Source organism: Microtus oregoni, unplaced genomic scaffold (genome assembly GCF_018167655.1).
Source record: "Microtus oregoni isolate MIOR12 unplaced genomic scaffold, Mior012 000025F_ref0000491, whole genome shotgun sequence".
NCBI classification, from domain to species: Eukaryota; Metazoa; Chordata; class Mammalia; order Rodentia; family Cricetidae; genus Microtus; species Microtus oregoni.
This window is the reverse complement of record NW_024543084.1, coordinates 19,175,079-19,197,470: the sequence shown is the minus strand read 5'-3', so window position 1 is coordinate 19,197,470 and position 22,392 is coordinate 19,175,079. Positions and strand designations below refer to the sequence as shown.

Below are 22,392 nucleotides of genomic sequence, written 5' to 3'. Positions count from 1 at the left end.
AAGGAGCTCCCACAGTAGGATGCTTTGCTAATTTTCACTGATGGCTCTTCTAATGGGAGGGTTGCATATGTAGATATGGCAAAGGACATGCAGTGCGGATAGAACCAAGCTTAGCTCCAATAGTCGAGCTGCGAGCTGTAGCTATAGTGTTTCAACACTTTGCAAATGAGGCATTAAATCTATATACTGACAGCTGATATATCTTTAATGCTCTTCAGGTCCTAGAGACCATCCCTTATATTGGGACTAACAACAAGCAAGTTAAGATGCTGTTCCAGCAGAATCAAGAGGCCATACAACAATAGTGAAGAACATCTTTTGTTAATCTGAAATAGGTCTTATAACCTTACATTCTTATCATTATAAAGAATATATTTTCAAGCAGAGTTGACTCACATGTTGTAAAACATTTAACCATGTATTTGTCATCATTTAAAAGTATATACCAATTTAAGATATTGGAGATTTATTACTTTTTTGTCTGGATGGAGATACAGTGAACAGAGCTCATTAGTATTGCTTAAAACATTTTTAGAGGTCAGTGAATGTACAAATATATGCAGTTCTACAAATACATGGGGCTGAATTTAAGTTACACATAAAGTTAAATGAAAAGTGAAAGAAAGCTGACTTTTTTATCTCTCACTGATACTTTGTAACAAGTGACAGGGCATTTAAAGGAAGAGAGAAAAAGAAAGAAACTAGAGAATTAAAGTCGCAAATTGTTAACAGATGAAAGAGAACAGAAGAGTTGCAGATCATTCAGGTAGCTGGTCTGGCTGTGGGCCTGCTGCCCACGCCATTTGGCTAGACACAGACCCTCACAAGTCTGTGGCTCCTCACTGTCTTAACCTCAAACAAAATGGCAGCAATCATGCAGTTGTCCTCAGCAAAGATGGTGGCTGCCCATGTGCTGTAAGCTCTTTCTGTTTTTGTCCACCAGATGAAGTTAGAAATGTCTATGGTTTTGCCAGCCTGTTTCCCAAGGGTGAGACAGAAGGATCAAGGACCAGCTCAGAACATTATCCATTTATCCACAAGGTAATGGGCACCAAGGGCACAAAACACAAAGGACACGGTGTCCAAAGTCATAAGGTAGAGATAGAGAGTCACCTGAGAGGCTTTAGGCCATGAGGGGAACCATATCCCGGAAAGGATCCACAGATCTGAGAAGCGTGCTAGAGCTCCAGGCCCGAATAAGGACGGTACCGCTCAGTGTGTGCAGTGCTAGGCAAAGCCCAAAGGCCTTGCTCATGAGAAGTGGCAGAGGTGATTGTCAGCAATAGCTGACTGGGAGGAGGGGATCTTACCATCGTAGCTGGGGTTGTGTGGAGAATGGCAGCAGACAGGGAATTGGAAAGTGGGTGGTTGTTAGGTTTCCATCACACAGAGCTTTGGCAAAATATCTAGCCACCCCAAACGCTGGCACTTCCGGGTGCCAGGGCCACGCGTGCGCCATTAAGCACTCAGGCAATTTACATAGCCACCCGCGGCCCTCAAGCCCTACATGATATCCATGCCGCATGGTCACGTGCCCTAGCTACCACGACATAAGCCCCTGTGCGCATGTACTAGGCAGCCTTTAAAAGCTAGACACCTCTGCTCCATGCTATTGTCGTCCCTCTTTTTTTCTTATTTATTTATTTATTAAAGATTTCTGCTTCCTCCCCGCCACAGCCTCCCATTTCCCTCCTCTTCCCCCCCCCAATCAAGTCCCCCTCCCTCATCAGCCCGAAGAGCAATCAGGGTTCCCTGACCTGTGGGACGTCCCTCTTCTGAAGGGGTAACTACTGCCTCCCTCACCCCCTATCTCTCCCTTTCTCTATTGCTCTCCCTCTTTTCCTTCTCCCGTCTCTCTCCCTGCACGAACTTCCTTAGTTCTGTGCTCACGTCTTTCTCTCTCTTAATAAACTCTTGAAATGGGCTTCTCTGTGTGTTTCTGACTCATTCTCAGTCATGCCCTGTAATTTCACTGGTAACAGGTCCCAGGCCAGGATTACCACATGCCTTGGCCCACCTGCCCATGGGCAGGAAGGCACACAGAGACAGCACTTCCAACTACTGACCACTGGGAAAATGTAGGCTGACAATAGTCCTCTATGTAACTTGATATCTGAGCGGGAAGGCACAGTTTCCATGACGGAGGAAAGAAAGTCAAAGTCTGAGCTTCAGTGTCCTAGAGGTTCACTGTGGACCACGGGTCAGGTTGCCCATGGGTTGTCACTTACAAGGTCGAATGGCCATTGAATGGGTGAGCACAAACCAAATCCATATGTCATCACATGGGATCTGTGCCCCGGGGAACAAAGGGTTTTAAACACTATAGGCTGGTGATTGACCAGTCCTGGGTCTTTTCACATGGGGAACCACTGTTGAGAATAATCCACGCTCATGGATGCATGGCCAGGGGTGGGGGGAAGGACCTCCCGTTAGTGTCAGGGTGTAGAATTTCAGTAAATATTGACTTGAAAAAGGGACCATATAGAAGGGTTACAGGTTACAGGATCCCCAGAATTCCTAAGCTATAAGGGAGAGCCTACCAAGTTCACACCAATGAAAGATTTATGGTGATTGTGATCCTGGCAGTTCCCACTGCAGGTGGGGGACCATGCAGGCAGGAAAGAGAATACGGCATGCAGACAGAGAGTGAAATTTTATTAAAAGAGAGTATAGAAGGAAGAAGGGTGGAAAGGAAGAGAGAGAGGAGACACAGGAGGGGAAGGGAGACAGAGAACTGCCTCTTCAGAAGAACAGTGGCCAGCCAGAGAGAAAAGTAAGAGAATAGACCAGCTTGCCTCACTGGGAAGGGGGGTTGGGCATGGATGGAGGTTGCCTCTTAAAGGGACAGCGTACTGACAGGGAAGGCCAGCATGATCATAACAGAGACCCTTATCCAAATACCTTTTCTTGGAAAATTCCTTCTGGGGAGCAGACATCATACTACAATTTCCTGCTCTTACTATCTGGGCCTGTTCCCCTCGTACTGCTCCCACAGGGAAGATCCTGATGTCTGATTTCTCTACACTTATTAATGAACTCTTGCCTTACATGGCCTTCAGGATCTGGATACAAATTGTAGGCATTTCATCCTTGGATTCAGGTGTGTCAGTAATTCTCTAACATTCCTGTTCTTGATGTAATTAGGAGAGCACAAGGAAATCCCTGGTTCCATGGTAACGGGCATTTTTTCCCAGCGAATTATTTTCTTCAGAGAGGCCAACATTGCACACATTTGTATCCTTTTATCAAAGCCCACACAGAATATCCCCAAGGGAAAGGCATTTAACAGGACCTGACAGCATCATTAAGAACGAAAGGAACAAGGTGCTGGAGGCGTGCAGTCTGCAGTGTGGCAACACTGGGACTTGGTTGAACCGCTGTGGTCACCATGCAGTACATGCCAGTTGTTAATGTGTTTCTGAGCATTTGGTTTTTCCCTAATGGCAGATGGGTGAGAATGGAAGAACAGTGGAGGTCAGAGGTCAACGTGGGTGATTTATAGGATGCACGATACAGCTCTTACAAAGAAACTGACTGCAGCTATGCTAAGTAGGTATGATGCCAATTTTCCAGGAATGGTGTTTGTTTTTAAAAGTTAGCAATGTCCTAGAAGACATTCTTTAAAAAAAACAACAAAAAAAACCACATATTGCAAAAAAAAGTCTCCTCATAATTTTGGTAAAATAAATCACTTCTTATTTCATTGGAAGAGACCATCACTGTTATAATTTAAAAGCACCACAAAGAGAAATACGGCACTGCAATTAGGCTGACTTAGGAGGTTTACTGGAAGAGGTCAGGGAAGGGGCAGTGTTATGGTTCTGTGTATGAGAGACCTCAGCAGGTGAGAGACAGACACAGCATGCAGACAGAGTTTACATGGGGAGTTTTATTTGAGGAAGGTAAGGGATTGGGGGAGGACAGGAAGAAAAGGGAGAGAGGAAGGGAGTGCAGACTGACTTCGTGGAAAGAGAGAGAAAGAAAGAGAAGCAAGGCAGAAAGATACAGAGATAGAAACAAGAAGAGGAAGAAGAAAGAGAAGAAAGCAAAGTTTCACCTTTTAGGGCTAGGGTACTGCCTGTCCTGCACTCGGGTATGACACAGGGGGACACTCTGACAGGTGACACATTCTGTCAGGTCGTTAAGGGTTCCATAGCAGTCAGAAAAGGACTCATTTGCCTGCAGTTACAGCCATGGGGAAACTGAGCAAGAGAATAAAAAATTCCAGAATGTCCCGGAACATAACACGATTCTCCAGTCTCTAAAATAACTCAGTTCTTAGGAGCTGCTTCTGCTGCTGTGGAGAACAACCTTGTCTCACCAAACAACAGACAAATAAACCAGTTCCACGACTCCCGGAAACACCACTCTGAGGAAAGGATGTTTTATTTTTCTTAGTCTTATGAAATATTTCTATTTAATCTATTTTAATTTTGTTATTAGACATTATCATACAATTACGTGCTGTATTCTGGTTACTCCCAGTTCATTTTCTTGTATTGCCCTCTAGACATTCCCAGTTCCTCCCCACATTCACGACTTTTGGTTTTGCTTTGTGACACATTGACTTTCACCAGGACCACCTGGAACAAGGTTTTGGCAATAGCCGTTAGGGGGACACTTTAGATCAAAAGTATAGCAGATAAGTTTGTCTTAGTCTGAACAATGAAAAACTGACTTCCTCTTGTATTTGCTCAAGTTTTTGAAGGGAAGTAACAAGAACGGAATGAACAGGAACACTTGAAAGAAATTGTTTGTGGTTTACATCAGGGCTAATAAACCCCAGGGCTTCCACAGGGCATTTTCCTTGGGACTTGGAAGTGCATATGGGGTCTTAGCTGGACTGCCCAGCTCTGGTCACCTGGAGTGACTCTGCTTTGGGTACCATGAGAATGTCTCTATCAAACTTGTTTTTGGGGAACATAGTTAAAACTAAATGTATTTTAATACAGTTCATTCATACATATGCAGGACACAAAGGCAACTGGATAAAAAGAGGTAATTTGCTTTAAGGCCCCCAACTGGAAATAGCTTGAATTCCCAGGTCCCCTTGCACACAGTTGCTGGGGGAGGCACTTAGGTAACTGTGGCTGTGCCAGGGTTGTAGGCACAGATAATGGGAATGCACACATTCCTCCTATTTCTGAAGACATGTCTTTGTGGATACATGCTATAAATAAGTTAATAATAACACTATTGATCATAGGACTGGATTTGAAACCAAAATCTTCTTGAGGACAAACCCCTGTGGCAGCCAACCCCGGCTAAAGGAAACTAGCATCTTTGTCAGTTCTCCATTTAGAAAGATTCTGCTTCAGGGGAGACAGCCCTGTGTCTCTGGTTGTCCTCAGACTACATGGACTCCAGGGGGCAGGAACGGATCCCTCCAGCTCACCTGTGCTAACCAGGCAGCAGGCACTGGAGGCCAACAATGTGGTGAGCTGAACTTCTAACAGCAACACACAGAATACTGGGACTCTGCTCATTTAGAGCCCACTGATAGTTCCTCCCTACAAGTTATTTCACCTTGAAAATCATACATTAAGACCTTTGTTTCTTCATAAAAGGAAGCCTGTGCTTCGTGTTAACAACTGATTTCTAGCCTGTTTCTCTTTACTAAATAAGTATGAAATAACAAAGAGTGTTCACTTGACAGACACATCCTCCAGGAGCCCCTTCAAGTCACAGCCACTTAATAACAATGAAGAAAGTGGACACAGGAGAACAAAGCAGGACGCAGACCATGAGACACTTGAGGACCAGGACGTCACACAGGTTTCTGGCTGCTATGACAACACCATGGCAAAGGCAACATGGCTGCGGGGAGGTCATGTCAGATTACAGTCCCACATCACAGTCCATCAGTGCAGAAAGTCAGGGCAGGAGCCCCAGCAGGGCAGCAACCTGGAGGCAGGAGCTGATACAGAGGCCATTTCGGGGTGATGCTCACTGGCTTGTTCCCCATGGCTTGCTCAGCCTGTTTTGTTATACAGCTCACAGAACCACCTGCCCAAGTATGGCACTGCACACAATGGACTGGACCCTCTCACATCCATTTTCTATCAAGAAAATGCCCCACAGTTTTGCCCACCGGCAATTTTAATGAGGGGAGTTCCCAAATGAAATTCCCTTTTAACAGATAGCCCTAGTTTGTGTCAAGTTGACATAAAAATTAGACAGCAGTCTAAGCAAAGACATCTGGTCCCCAGAAGACAGGTGACAGTTGCAGGAGGTTCAGTGACCCTCAAGTTTCTATCAGAGTTGAGCACCTGCTCAGCGCTACAGGAGAAACTCTGTCTAAGAAAGAAATAGAGAGGGGGGAGGGAGGGAGGGAGGGAGGGAGAGAGGGAGGGAGGGAGGGAGGCGATATTTGTGCAAAACAAGGGTGAACCACTCACTCTCCTATTCCACACACAACAATCAAACACTTGTGTACAGGTCACATATTAAACCCTGAAGAAAGCCCTTCTTTGAACAACATTTAGAAGATAGCAGGATTGAACAGTGGAGCCCATGACTTGCTGAGCCTGTCATCCTGTAAACACTTCCCACAGCAATGGTCTGAGAACAGCGCTCCCTAGTGTTTGCTCTCCTACCACAGACAGCTCCCACTGCTGGCACTTGAAGTAAAACTGATATGTGTCCACTGGGCGGTCCTTACACTCTTGGGTTTTGTTTCCCGAAAGTGATCACAGAAGCACTGTTTGCTTTAACCTGACCCATCTTTTGCAACCTAGCTTAATCATTTTACAGGTTTTCTTTGGAAATGAATGAGATAGCTATTTGGATGGCAGTGTGGATGTTTTCCATTGTGATGCTCTGTATAAAATGAACACTACTGTTAGTGAAATAGTGTATAGAATTTTTCTTCCCATGCCTTTTTCTTTGACAAATTCACGATTAAACTATTGCTAAATAGAACCTTACTAATATGGTAAAGATGCCATTGTCAGTGTGACCAAAATTCTGAGTTACAGGACTGTGTTTAGACATCTCTGCATTATCATCATCAACACTGTTATCATTAGTATTATTGTAGACAGGGTCTCATGTCGCCCAGGATGGTCTCAAAATCACTAGTGCCTGAGGATGACCTACAATTTCCAATCCTCCTGCCTCTACCTCCTGAGTGCTGTGACTACAGGTGTACTCTATCACACCTGACAGTCGTGTGAGCCTGGGGCCCAGCCCAGGCCTTGAGCATGCTCAGCAGGCCTCTACCAACTGAAATACACATCCAGCTCCTGGACATTTCTTTTGTTACCTTGAAATACAACACACATCATATACAAATGTACAAATGATTGACAAAAGAAAATCTAAATGAATTTTGTAATGAACATATCATATAAAATAAATTTAATATAATTTCTAAAAATTAACTTTTGCTTAAATTTACTTAATTGGCAATGAGTCGTGAAAATCAGCTTGTGAGATGTAGTTGGACTTGCTCCAATCCCAGCACCCCAGAGGCATAGGACAGTCATCTCCGTGGCTTCAATGCCAGCCTGGTCTACAGTGTGTTCCAGTACTGCCAAGGCTGTATAGAGACATCCTGTCTCCAAAACCAAAAACTGATTTAAAAAAGAGGAAATCAGCTGTCATGGAAATACTATTCACTCTGCTCATACTGACCTCCTGTAGTAAACTGTAGAAACCCTCACAGGAGCATGGAGGTATAAAGTGAGGCCTTCTATGACTACATGCAAACTCTGGGGAGGGACACGTGGATTCACAGACTCACATCCCTGTAAGCACTGAGTGTCTACTGTCTATGGATTCAGATGAACTTCTCTGCAGGGTTTCCATGCCGACACAACTCTTTTCCATATACTGCACTGCTTCTTCTCTAGTCTGGGATGGACCATGGATCTAGTCCTTGGACCATCTCTGCAGACCTAGGTTACCCTTGGCCATCACCAGTACCAAGGATGCTACTCCTGCTTTTTCAGGTCAGATTTGTCCTATTTGTCTGTCTGTCTGTCTGTGTTTCTTTTTTTCTATCTATCTATCTATCTATCTATCTATCTATCTATCTCTATCTATCATCTATCTATCTATCTATCTATTTATCTATCATCTATCTTTCATTTATTTGGTTACCAAGACAAGGTTTCTCTGTGAATCTTTGCCTGTCCTGGAACTTGTTCTGTAGACTAGTCTGGCCTTGAACTCACTGAAATCTGCCTGCCTCTGCCTCCTGAGTGTTGGAATTAAAGATTGGTCAAAATCATTCTAAAACCATGCATTTAAAATAAAATCCAGTTGAGTCTTTCATCAATCTCAGAGAAAAATGACACCTGCCAGAATCAAGTTTGAAGGTGGCAGGGTGTCAGCACAAAGGACCTGGCTGAGACATGAAAGTCAGAGGAAAGCAGCTCCTGGCTCCCAGCGCTGAGCCTTCCTACACTGTGGCAAGCACCCAGGTTAGGACCCTCTTACTTCTATTCATAAAAACACGTCCCTGGGTCTAAGTTGATGTCAAACACCGCTGTCTTTATTACTGGAAATGACAGGATGGTAAAACATGTTTTGTGTTTATTAACATACCCTCATGTGCCCATTCCTGATTTTAACTTTCTCACTCAGAGATTGTATTCGCTGACGTTAATAATTAACCAGAAAACTAATTTACCCAAACTCTTCAACCCAGTTTATTTAAAATAAAAGTAGCGTCAAGAAGTTCGGGTTCATGGGTTTATGCCACTTTACACCATGGGCCTTTGGGGAGCACTTTGCTTTTTAATTTTCCTGGGCAAAACTTGGGGACAGGAACAAACGTAAGTAAAATGAGCCATCTTCACTTTCCTGGGCGTCTTACCTGTGGTGAGTGAAATGGAGACTTGGGTTGTATCGATTCGATAATAACTGTCTGCTTTTGACATAATGAGTGGGTAGTCTCAGCTGACCATGAGAGCAATGGGCATGTCTGGATTTGATGAGCGGCTAGCAACATAACTGATCCCTTGAGACAGCTACCTGTAACAATGACAGACTCGTTTTCTAGTCAGCAAAAATGCAGAGTAAAACACCAAAAGTATAAGAAAACCTGCAAAACAAACGAAACTTTTCTTTTACAATTTAAACAGCTTCGTCATATCAGCACCCAAAGTCTTCCATGTCGGAGCATCTGAAAATGTTGTAATTCAAGCTCATGGCTACACTGAAGCATTTGATGTTACAATCTCTATAAGAAGTTATCCTGATAGAAAAGTGACCTACTCTTCAGGGTGTGTTAACTTATCTCCAGAAAATAAATTCCAAAACTCGACACTATTAACAGTATGTACTTATTCTTTGTTTTTTTAAGTGTTTTTGGTAAAAGTTGTGCAACACTTGAACCTTGGTAAAACTGTAGTCGTTACTGTTGCTCCATAGCTGTGTGGTTGTAAGATGGTAACAGGGGGAGTGATGAGTGAAACCCCAAACTCTGTGCAGAAAATTACATTTGATTTTGAGCAAAGTGCGCCCTACCCACATCCTTAAAAATAAACTCCTCTCTGTGACAATGTTTGGAGATGAACAGGAAATATCTTGAGGTGAAATTAGAAAAGGGAACTGCTAACTGAATGTGCACACGGGCTGTTGGGTATTTGCTAAAGCTCAGTATTCTTCAGCTGTACACATAGTTCCCATACTGGGGGACTGCTGAATGCTAGAGCCAGCAACTCTCTCTGGAAACACACAAGGGTAGTAGGGACAAACTGCTTAAATAACTGTCGTTCATTGAGACATCTCTGCTCAGACTGATTAGAAACTTCTTTATTTTGTGCATGTTCATTGTGGGTACTGATGGATTTCATAAAGACAAACTCCTATAAGTGTGATATGTTCTTTGACTGTATTGACCCCTTCACCCCACCTTGTCCACTCTCCCTTTTCTCGTCCTCCTCGTATGTCACGTGTGTATGTACACAATCTTTGTGTCATGTGCACATGTGTGCACAGTGACAGAAAACACGCAGTATATGCCTTCTGAGTCCTGCTTCTTTCACTTTCTATAGAGACCTCCCGTTGCATCCATTTCCCGGCAGTTTTGTCCTTTGTGGCTGAATAATAGGTATCGCATTTCCTGTGTCCACTTAGCTGCTGATGGACAAGAAGACGTTCTCCATAGCTTGGGAGTCGTGAACAGTGCAATGATGAGGATGATGAATAGTGCAAACCTCTCTCACCACGTTGGCTTTTATCCGTCCTCAGAGATTCCCAAGTGCTGCAGCTGGGCCAGAGGTAGCTCTATGTTTAGGAACTCCCACACTGGTTTTCCTTCTGCCTGCACCAATTGTCACTCCATCTGCAATGCATAAGGATTCCCTCCCCTACATCTTCCCCGGCATTCTTAGTTCTGTTACCATTCTCAATGATAGCTGTTCCTCCTGCAGTGAGATGGAATCCCAGTGCCATTGGCGCTCTCCAGATGGTGAAGATGTCAACAGATTTCCACATGTCCACCAGTCCTCTGTGCTTCTCTGCTTATGAATTGTGTGATCGTTTCACTAGTCAATTTATTTCTTAGCTTGCTTGAAGTTTTGTTTGTTTTAGTTTTAGTACTTAGTTTTAAAAGTTCTTTATTCTAGAAATAATTTGCCTCAAAATGCTAACATTTTATTATGATGTCAGACTATGAAAAGATTTTATAATTTATTATTATTTTTCCTACACTGGTTTTAGTTAGTTTTGTTGTTTGGTTATGTTTATAAGACAGATTCTTACCATGTAGTCCTGGAGAGACTTGAAAACAAGATCTTCCTGCCTCAGTTTCTGTAGTGTTACACTGTACTATTAGTATTATTGTTATTATTATTATTATTATTTATTGTTATTCAGACAAGGCGTGGAAAGGAACAACCTAGAGTGGGTGAGAATGTTGTCACATTCGTAGATACAGTGCTATTGCCAGAACTGTTGATCTGACTCCAACAAGACACTTTGCCATACAAGATAGTAATCTTTGCCTGTAACAATATTCTAATAGCTTTGTCTGCTCAGGAAGAAGTTACATAAACCAGGCTGGACTTGAACTCGCAGAGATCTGCCTTCCTCTGACGCCTAAATGCTTGGATTAAAGACATGAACCACTACAGGCTCATTATCATTTTTTACAATTTCCTGTTAATGGATATTTAGCCTACACGTGTATTTGGGCACCACAGCATGCAATAACAGAGGAGAGAAGAGGAAGTAGGGTTCCTAGAACTGGAGTCAGGTTATTTGAGCTGCCACGTGGGTGCTGGGAACTGAACCTTTGTCCTCTGGAAGAGCCACCAGTGCTCTTAACTCCTGAGCCCTGTCTCCAGTGTCTCTTTAAAATTATGCAATGCACAAGCTCAATTTTGCACCCAGGTGGTGGTGACACACGCCTTTAAACCCAGCACTTAGAAGGCAGAAGCAGGTGAGTTTCTGTGAGGTCAAGGTCAGACTGGTCTACAGGAATTAGTTGCAGGACATCTCCAAAGCTCCAGAGAAACCCTGTCTCAAAAGACCAAATATCAAGCCAAAACAAACAAACAAAAACCAGCAACAAGCTTGATTTGGTCTTCCAGTTTGCAGTGGTTTTGTCTCTACAAGGTCAGCATGCTTTAGGACTTCACAATCACACTTTCACACCTTCATGTTTGTTTGTTGTTTTTCAGATTCAGGACAAACAGTTGTCTCAAGGACAAAGCTCATTTTCATATGTGTATTTGGAAGTCGTGTCAAAGCATTTTTCAAAATCAGAAAAACGGCCAATCCTCTATGACAATGGCTCTCTCTTCGTCCACACTGACAAGCCTGTGTACACTCCGCAGCAGCATGGTAGAGTATCTGATGCTTCTTCCAAGGGAGAATGACATAAAGATGTGGAACTTTGAACATCTGAAATTGAGTGTAGACTAGTTTCTACCTAACTCAAGAGAAACTCAGAAAATCATGACTTTTATATCCTCACATAGCATTTTCACTTGTAATTTATAATGGAATTAGTAAATTAATAATATAACCAATGATTACTTTATCTTTCCTGTCAGAGAATTTATCCATCAAAAGTAGAGAAGACATGATTGCAAATACAATTTTGGCACTGGGAAATAATTTATCTTAAGATCTTCTATTTAAAACAAACTTGGGCCGGGCGGTGGTGGCGCACGCCTTTAATCCCAGCGCTCGGGAGGCAGAGGCAGGCGGATCTCTGTGAGTTCGAGACCAGCCTGGTCTACAAGAGCTAGTGCCAGGACAGGCTCCAAAGCCACAGAGAAACCCTGTCTCGAAAAACCAAAAAAAAGAAAAAAAGAAAAAGAAAAAAACAAACTTGGATTCAATAGGTAGTTCCAATGTTGGAAAAAGAACCCCTGTGTAAAGGGTTAGACCTTGGCAGATCCTAATGTACATTACAGAGGTGCCCAAGTGCTGATTGTCCACAGCGAGTCACCTGAGAAAGTGTCTGTTATGCATGGTTTCATATTTATAGTTTTCCTGTTGAGGGGAATGGCAGGAAAGACACTGTGACTGAAGAAAGTCTACATTTCCCCCCATGAACTGAAAATAAGACATAGGAAAAGTCAACATTGCTTGCAAAACCTTCTGCCTTTCTCCCGGCCACTTGCCATATCTGGACAATTAGAGATGCATTTATGTAAGTTGTACATTGCAGGAAGGAGCAGGAATGTTTTTTATTAGTGGTACTTTGGGGGACAGATGGACAGAGGCAGAGGTACTGTCACGTTTTGTTTTGGTGTTTACTTTGTGCACAGTAGAGACCTGATTTTGGTGGATGCTGGTGATGTCCATGGTGAGGTGAATGGGGCTGTATGATAATCAACACATTCAGCAGGGCCACCTGTTATGTTGGCTTAGAAGGAAAGACCTAGACGGGGTCAGGATGTTTTCCCCAGCTCAGGCAGGAAGTCATTGCCAGAACTGTTGATCTCACTTCAACAAGACGACTTCTTATATGAGATAGTGGTCTCTGCCTATAAAAACAATCTAAAGACCTTATCCTACTGATGTATTTAATGTGAAGACACTTGAAGGATTATCAGCTTAAGCATCTTTGAATAACGGCTTAGTCTCCAAGGCTTTCTAGGATAAAGGACCTTAGAATATTGTCCAGAGTCCTTCAGTTCTTCACAGCCTGGGTCCCACCCTCTTTCCCAGTCCCTTCTCTGCTGTGGACTCAAGTTAGTTGCTTTTCCCGTTACTTCTCACGAACATGGAGGTGGATGCAGTGTTACTTCTCCATGGTGCATTTTTTATCTTTTTATTTGACTCAGTAACTCCTGCTCATAGCATCCACATTCACGGATCCCTTCAGGAACCTGCAACTGCAGCTTGGCCTGCCAGCCCCAGGACATTTCCTCTCTCTCCTCCTTGTCATTGCTCGGGATAAGTCCAGGGCCTCCTACATCCCAGGCAAGTGCTCCAGCACATAGGAACATGCCCAGTCCTCTCTTTTGTTGTCTCAAAATCCAAGGTCATGACCTATGCAGCATCTGCACCTCCGTGATACTGGAAACCTACACAACTGTGTATCTCCTCTCCTAGAGCACCAGACGGCATGCATATCAGACTTGGTCACTATTCTTATCTCATTGTCTAGCACAAAGCAAGCATTGCAATTAAGTCATGGCTTCAATACACAGATTTTATTGATCTTGCCTCTGATACACTAAGATTAATATTCTAAATTAACTAAAAACTAGGTTAGAAAATATGCAAATAATAGTCACTGAAATCATAATGATAACATAAACATTTGTTACTCCTTTTCTGCTGAGTCATGTGGAGACTCTGTTAGTGCCTGTGAGTGTCATTGGGAGGTGACATAAATCTTCCTGTTTTATTAATGAGGTTTAGAGGATAAGATAACTCACAACAGGAAGAGGAAGCAGCAAGACAAGACCACAGTTTTCAACTTTAGAACCTGTGATCGTAGGCTTTTTCACATGCTGCTAACAGCTCCTTCTTGACACCTGGACAGGGAAGGCAGGTTTGGCATAGACGTGAGGGAGAATATGAGGTGGTGACAGCACAGGATGTGGGCGACCTGCTCATCATACTGGCTTTACCTTGTTACCTGGTGAAACAGAATTTCCTGGGACATCTCCGCGGAGTTACACAGTACCGGCCAATAGTCGAAATGGTGTAGGGCTTAGGGCACTATTTCTGTTTTAGTGTGGGGACCAAGACTTGGCTATGATTTGAGTTGAAAACCCTCAAAGAATGAAAATGTGTCACCATGCCCCTGCAGAGTCAAAAGCTCTACCAGTATGTTCAGCCCAGAAGCAGACAGTGCAGCTTAGCAACTGAGCTCTGTTGGCACCCTGATCCTCCAGATCTTTGGGTCTTCTGCCTCCGGTTCCATAGCTCTCCCCGGATCTCAGGTCCGGGGTTGTGTTTTAATTATACCGTATGGTGCTGGGCAGCCACGATCACGCACCCTCCGCTTTTGTAGCAGTTGTGAATCTGTGTAGACGACACACAACCTCCATGGGGGAGATTTTAAAGGCCTCCTACATGCAAGAACAGCTATAGACAGTCAGTGGCTGCTCAGAGAGGGAGGCTGGGTTTTTCCCAGGGAGGAGCCCCCACAGCTGATCCAATCCTGAGCAGTCCACCCTAAGCACATGCACATAGGAACAACACTAAATCAACATGTATGTATGTTTGTGTAAATATAACAATAACAGGCATGCAATTATACTACTCATGCATATAATTCCAAAAAAATACTTTAAGCTAAAAGATTTTGAGCACAAAAAACAAAGATAAGGAAGATGTTTTAAGGGATCAGATTCAAATTTATAAAGATTAAAAACTACAAAAACAGAGAAGGAAATACATGAAATGTTCCACTAATTTTTTTCTGTGAACCACATTTTTTGTTGTTGGGAAAAATAAGGTTTGACTGTGTAACAACCCCGTCAGTCCTGGAAATCACAGGGTGGTAGACCAGGCTGACCTTCAACTCATAGAGATCATCAAGCCTCTGCATCCCAAGAGCTGAAATTGAATGTATTTGCTGCTGCCTGGCTCTGTGTACTTATTTCCAACGTGAATGAAAAGAAGAAAATCAAGCACTAATCAGCTGTGAGACACACAGCATTTAGAAAGTGGAGGATCTCACGGGCCTTGGTGGTGCATGTCCATGAACCCAAAACCAGGGAGACTGATGAGAGGAGGTTGAGAATCACAGGCTAGCCTGGGCTACTTAGCAGGGAAACAAAGAGATGTGTTTCCGTACAGAGTACTTGCCTAGGATGTGCAAGGACCAGCAGTTCTGCAATGTCACCTCTATTTTTTTAATGAGGACAGAACAATCACAGGACCTGGGCCAACAGATACAACAAAATCACATGATCACGGCTTATCACGGGAAGAGCTAATTTGGAGCCTTGCTATTTTTTATAAGCAGGAGAGTGTATGCTATCTGAATCAACCACCCATTTGCCCTTCGACCCTCCAGCCCTAATGTAAGGCAGTATTGTATGTTTTCATACAACCTACAGCTGAGCTCACTCTTTAGTATAATGAAATTCCCAATAAATGGAGGACTAAGTACAGAAATAACTAATTTTATACTATGCACATGTTTCCAGCAAGTTGAACATAAATATTTTCAGAAGTTAACTTTCCTATTGACTATAAGTAAATCTCAAGGACTTATGTTTAAATGAAAGAATCTTTAGCAATGTATATGTTTACCAACAACTTTCCTTTAAATATAAGTTTCTATCTAGGGGCTATATTTGGTTTTTAACAAGATTTATCTCATTGAAGATGTTTAAAAATATATTATTAATCTTTGACAATGTCACTCACTATCTCTAAAAGCATTTTCACCCTTGATGATATTTGTTTCAAAAATTAGAAAAGTCCTTGCTCAACAAGGTTTTTGACATTATCACTTCTTCTGCAGTAAAGGTTGGCGTCCTTTCCCTGGGAGATGCCTTGGAGCCAGTTACACGGGAAACTGTCTTAACTTTCATAGTAAGTATGTGCTTAGTCCTGTGTTGCTTCCCTCACAGATGGATGCACTGAGCAGGGCTGTTCCTGTGCCAGAGCTTTCTGGTCATATGAACAAACTCTTCCTGAGTGCTTGCTTGAAGTTCTGCTTCTCCATCCAGAGTTGAAGCAGGGCAGCTCCTCCCTGCACAGCGTCGTCTCCTTACAACCCTGGCCTCCAGTACTGTGGCAAAGATAAATCTCTAGTTTTCAAAAATTACCTGGTCATGAGTATTACCTTGTAACAATGAAAAAGGACCTAAGGCAGGCACATTTTCTTATTTGTCTAAAGGACCCTAAAGGATCAGAAGTTAACAAGGTCCAAGGAAACAATCTTACTGGAGCTGTGTCTTTTCCTGACTTCCAGGTTCCTTCTAACCCCAAGTATGTAAAAATGTTTGTTGATAAGTCGTTTTCTGAAAGAAAAAGAAACATGTTGAACTTTTGTTTGTGGGGCAGAGGAAAGGTTAAGTGAGCATCTGCTCTGAGCAAGGACAGCACACATGTGGCTATGTGAAGCCTTCCAAAGGATGGTGGAAGTTAGGCCCACTTCTCAGCAGAACAGAAATGAATCCCAGCTACCAGAGTACTGCCCAGCACACCAGGAGTCTCGGATTATCAGCACACCTTCAAAAGAGAATCCTTTAGATGTAGGTATTACCAGCCAGCCTCAGCAGATAGCAAAACAGTAAATAAATACACAGATACACACACACACACACACACACACACACAGAGAGAGAGAGAGAGAGAGAGAGAGAGAGAGAGAGAGAGGGAGGGAGGGAGAGAGAAAGTTTCCAAAATTTTCCACCCGTTCTTTTTATAGAGAGAGCGATCAATTTAGAGAGAAAACAATCTTCAGTTGTCTTTTTTGCCTTTTCACCCTAACAGAGTGTCCATCTCTGAGCAGAGGGTGTTAGGTTATGGTCTATTGGGAGAGCACTTATGCCTAGCAGGTGCAGAGATTTAGTCAAAACGTGTGTGTGTGTTGTGTTTGTAGGAAAATTTGTATATTTGGGTTCATATACAAAGGATTTAAGGCCATGCTCATACAGAGGTTTATAAAATACATGTTTAATAAGCACTGCTTGTGTGTGGAACTCACAATAAGAGAGCAAGCTGCCAAATAGAAGTCAAGTGCTCACAATCCCTGTTCTCAAGGAACATAGAGCACAATGTCTATGACAAGGGCAGCTATACTGTACTGCTCTATCCTGTACTATACTATACTGTACTGTACTATACTGTACTGTTCTTTATGGTACTGTACTATACTATACCATACCATACTGTAATGTACTATACTATTATATACTACACTCTACTATGCTATACTATACTGTACTGTACTATACTATATTATACTGTACTGTACTATACTGTTCTATACTATATTGTACTATGCTATACTTTTCTGAACTATACTAGACAGTACTATACTATACTGTACTGTACTATAGTACTATACTATTCTATACTATACTGCGTGGTTCTATACTATACTGTACTACACTATACATAGCTACCGCAAACTTTTCCAGTAGAAATACTTTAGAGTCACTTGTCCTGTGTCCTCTCTAAGGGAAATTGTATTTGGCTCATTTTGAAAACATTTTCTGAAAATCGTAGACTGAAGTTGGGAGGCTGAAATAATCTGGATGATTTAAAATTATACAGTTTCTTAAAATGCCATAGGCTCCCTAGTGCAGAATCGAGTCTGCTATGTTATGATTCTGATTTCCCAGACGTCACCTCGTGCCAGCTGTCCACGGCAGATCACTGGAATCCATCAGACTCCACTCTCCCGTCTTAGCAGCTTGGTGTCTGTTGTCCTCTATGCAAGAACACATTCTCCTTCATAGTTCTCTTCTCTGGGACATGGGAAAATCACACTTTCTACAACTGAAATCCCTGGATATGACGTCGTGTCCTCTTCACTCTCCACCTCCTTGTCCTGTGTATTTTCTTTCTTCTCCATTCATTGTTTGTTTATCACCCCCTCTTCATCTTACACCACAGGCTCTTTAAGATCAAGGCCCTTGTCCATAGTGTTCATTTGAGCTCAGCAATTCAGCATCCTTGGTCCTCGGTAAATACCTGTTGAGCAAGGACAATAGTCATGACAACCGTGCTATCTCCTCCATTGATCGCATCCCTTATATGCATGGTAGATACAGTTTTTTTCTCTCCCCAGTGATGTGTGTAACTTGTATAAATCAAACCTGATCGGAAAACATGTTAGAATCTGAACTGGTATGGATTGTTTGCTATAAAGTCTGTGGTTCTTCTGACTTGATCTTTTTTAAATCTCAGTGTAGTACTCACTGACTTTTCCTTTGCTTGTTTGGTTTTGGTTATTGGCTTTTCATCTTTAAAGAAAGGGTTTCTCTGTGTAGGCCTGGCTGGCTTCTGTAGCTGTCTACATAACATTTCAACTTGAACTCAGAGATCCACCTCCCAAGTCCTTGAATTAAAGGCATGAGCTACCACTGCCCAACCTTACTAAATTTGTTGGATAAAGCTTGGTGGACAGGTTGTTTTATTCTTTAAAACAAGCCACGCTTTGTTTCCAAATATAATTTTGCTTAGATGAGGTGTGATTTACATCACTGGAATGCCATCTTTCCATACACATTCTTATCAATTTTGATACTATGTTGTGAATTTAACATAAAATTCTGGATTAATTAAATTCTGAAATTGTCATCAGTTGTCCAAAGAAATTGTGATATTTAAGCAAAATATGTAGGAAAACAATACTATCTATAAAACTAATTGTTAAACTATTTTATTTTTGAAATGTTCAGTTATGTCTATTTTTTGTGGAAATATCTTTCCTCCAAACTTTTACTTAGGGTATGTGTCTGAGTGTGTGTGTGTGTGTGTGTGTGTGTGTGTCTGAGTGTGTGTGTGTGTGAGTTGTCACACACACACACATATTCTTATCTCTTCAAAACAGAAATTACTAGAGTTCCTCTTGATAAATTAAAACTCTTTGTTGCCCTCGATAATTTCAGATACGGTAGATGGACAATTCAGGCTAAATATAGAGAAGATGCTTCTACCTACGGAACGACACACTTTGACGTCAAAGAACATGGTAATCTTCAATCTAAGACTCATTTATATAATGTTAGTTTTGTCCCAGTAATTCTTTTCAGTAATGTAACTGATGAAAACTGCTCCCAAGTGGGGATGAGGTCCTGAGCCAGGATTATGGGAAGTCCTGGTTGGGTATTCGGCTAAGGAGTCAGTGCTTGTTAGAGGTTGTTAGAGGGACGCGATGATGTGGAAGAGAATACTGTCTTTGGGCTGTTTTAGAAGGATTTTATGCCTTCCACCTCCTTCTCTCTCACAGAAAAAGCTTACAATTTAAGTCTCATGCCAATAAGTGATCGGCCGCACAAACTGAAAATTCAAGGTACTCTAATGTTTTGGTGGCTGTTCTGGAGTCTGAGGTCAGCTTGCCTGTTATTCCCGAGGAAGCCAGCCCTCGTGGATTCATGTTCTTCATATTAGAAGTGGTACGGTCCCCAGAGGAGCCTGGCTTATGGAGCATCTTCCTAGGCTTATGATTTTAGAAAAAATAAACAATTAGCAACGAGTCAAATAGTTAAGTCAACAAATGATTAAGTTGACGAGAGTATTATGGGTCATATTGCAGGGACAAGACCTATTTTTAAGTATTATAACAACAGTATGACACTGACCACTCTTCCCTCACTCCATTCTCCTGCACACAGATGAAGCCCAAGGCGTGAGTCTCCAGTCAACAGATTACCTGGAACAGAAAATAAGAGAACAAGGTAGTCCACAAATTGTATAGCACTGCGGTTACTGCATTCAAGACCCCAGAGCAGAAGACACGGGGTTTCCCTAATTGCAATAAAGCGGCAGGGGAAACGATGCCTGTGGAGGTTCAAATGATCCTTCACGCAAACTCAGGATTTCATTGTCCAGATCCTTACCACGAACAAAGCAGTTCTTTATTATTTCCTAGCCTAAAACTATCTAAAATGTTTGTTTTCTCCGAGCATCTTGTGAGGGAGTCCTTTGATGGTAGAGAAAATAATGCTTGAGATACCTAGGACTATTGGTGGTAAGGACACACGTATTGACATCGTTTCAGCTGCTACATACAAACATCCGGTGGTAAAGAAGTGTTGTTATGACGGAGCCAGACGTAGTGAGCATGAAACCTGTGAGCAGCGAGCAGACCGTGTAAAAATAGGCCCAAACTGTGTCCAAGCCTTCACTCAATGCTGCACCATGGCAACCCAGATCAGAGCTAATGACACCTTTAAAGAATTCATCCTTGGCCATGATGGTAAGTATTGTACTTTCTATCGGAACCTTCCGAAGTCTGGGTAACTGTGTAAATGAACTTCTCCAAGAAAAGCAGTTTTCATGTCCTACTTAGGATTAGAGTTGAAAGGCAGATAACTTGCAATGCTCAGAAGGAAACCGTATCGTGTATTTTGGGAACTGGAAACAGGATAGCACACTCAGGAAACGTAGTTCAGAGCCAAGACTCAGTGGCACCTAAGGCCAGCTCACTATGCAGTCTCGAAGGAAATTGAGAATCTCCAGTTGTCAAAATGCAACGATTCTGGAACATTAGAGTCACCAAAGATTGAAATTTTATTTCAGTCTTTGCATTAGTAAATTTTTCAGGATTAAAGCACATTTTTGATGTTTCCAAAATTTTAAGGACTCTCATTCATTTATTTTCTTTAAGGAATCCAGTGGAGTCCAAAGATGCAGCCCTTTAATCACAGCAATCAGGAGGTGGAGACAAGCGGATCTCCATGAGTTCCAGGCCAGCCTGGTCACAGAATCAACTTGAGGACTATCTCCAAATCAACAGAGAAATTCTGTCTTAAAAAAAAAAAAACAAAAATAAATAAATAGAATAAAGATAAAAGAAAAGAAAACAACCAGAAAGAATCCTTCTTATTTTACTTTTAGTATTTTTCTTTTCAATTATTTCTTTATTTGGGAGATTATGATATGATCATATTTTCTGATTTTCCTTTGCTTTCTCCAAACAACCCATAAATTCCTCCTTTCTCTCTTTCAAATATATGCCCCTTTTTTCATTAATTTTATTACATTCATATGTGAATTTATGTATATATATGTGCATACGTATATTCCTAAATATACCCTTCTCGGTCTATATATTTACATATAACTTTTAAGAATGACCAATTGTCATTGGATGACCAGTGCTCTTCCCTGGGGAAGACTCTCCTGAGACCAGCATTCCTTAGTTACCCATAGTTCCTTCAGTAGGATGGAGGCCTCATGGTCTTTACCCCTCACTCTGACATGTCTATTGTTGTTGTCCTTGTTCAGCTCACATTCAGGGGTCCATGTCAGTGAGACTATGTAGGGATGTGGGATTCCCCTCTGTATGCTATAAATATGTTTTTGTGCTATTGGTTAATAAAGAAGCTGCTTTCGGCCAATGGCTTAATAGAATATAGCCAGGCTACAAAAGATAAATGGAGACAGTAGGAGGAGTTAAAGAGATACTATGTACCTGCCACAGGAGACAGATGCACTGGAACATTGCCAGTAAACCACGAGCCTCGTGGTAAAATACAAAATAAGAGAAATGTGTTAATTTAAGATGAAAAAGCTAGCTAGAAATATAATTAAGCTATGAGTCAAACAAAATTATAATTAACACTATTTCTATGTGATTAGTTTGCATTTGGGCAGTCCAGAAACAAACACTCAGGCTCTGCCTACATTGTGGTACAAAATCTGGTGTTACTCCTACTGCACGTACTGGCTTTGTGGGAGCCTAGGCTGTTTGGATGCTCACCTTACTAGACCTGGAAGGAGGTGGGAGGTCCTTGGACTTCCCACAGGGCAGGGAACCCTGTCTGCTCTTTGGACTGATGAGGGAGGGGGAGTTGATTGGGAGAGGGGAAGGGAAATGGGAGGCAGTGGCGGGGAGGAGGCATAAATCTTTAATAAATAAATAAATAATAATAAAAAGAATCTGGTGTTACTAGGAGTCAAAGTCTCACACAAAAACCTGATCCTCTGGCACACAACTGCCTATGACCAGATTGAGCCCTCTTCTAGCAGCTGAGAGCACCTACACTTGTGTGCACATAACCACACTCAGACACATAACATATACATGATTGAAATAAAATAAATCTTTAAAGCAATAGTAAAGTGTCCATATAAGTATTTGGAATATGGGGAACATTACATATTTTTCATATAGAATTTTATTATTGACTTTTCATATAACTGATCACATAAAGTATGATCTCAGTGACATAGGTGAGGAAACTGAGAATGGAAACTTGTGAAGTAGCAGTGTATCTAACCTATACCATTATGAACACAATGCTGTATCTAATCTATACCATTATGAACACAATGGTG

General features: G+C 42.1%; 1 protein-coding gene across 1 annotated transcript; it reads left to right on the top strand.

Moving 5' to 3' along the window:
* The first annotated feature begins 8,663 nt into the window (after nt 1-8,663).
* On the top strand, nt 8,664-20,942 carry LOC121462989 (complement C5-like). The gene is made up of 9 exons (XM_041674984.1): nt 8,664-8,780; nt 9,090-9,282; nt 11,634-11,796; nt 15,896-15,966; nt 16,274-16,365; nt 18,999-19,081; nt 19,725-19,787; nt 20,111-20,308; nt 20,720-20,942. Exons 1-9 carry the CDS (start codon nt 8,701-8,703, stop codon nt 20,791-20,793), a joined length of 1,017 nt encoding a protein of 338 aa, XP_041530918.1. The 5' UTR covers nt 8,664-8,700; the 3' UTR covers nt 20,794-20,942.
* Nucleotides 20,943-22,392: the final 1,450 nt, after the last annotated feature.

What these genes read in the sequence shown, in the direction of transcription:
- LOC121462989 (XM_041674984.1), top strand. Translation starts at nt 8,701, where the DNA reads ATGCCACTTTACACCATGGGCCTTTGGGGAGCACTTTGCTTTTTAATT. An exon ending in AAACTGTCTTAACTTTCATA is followed by an intron (nt 15,967 to 16,273) that starts GTAAGTATGTGC and finishes ATTTGTCTAAAG; the next exon opens with GACCCTAAAGGATCAGAAGT. An exon ending in ACAGAAAATAAGAGAACAAG is followed by an intron (nt 19,788 to 20,110) that starts GTAGTCCACAAA and finishes ACATCGTTTCAG; the next exon opens with CTGCTACATACAAACATCCG.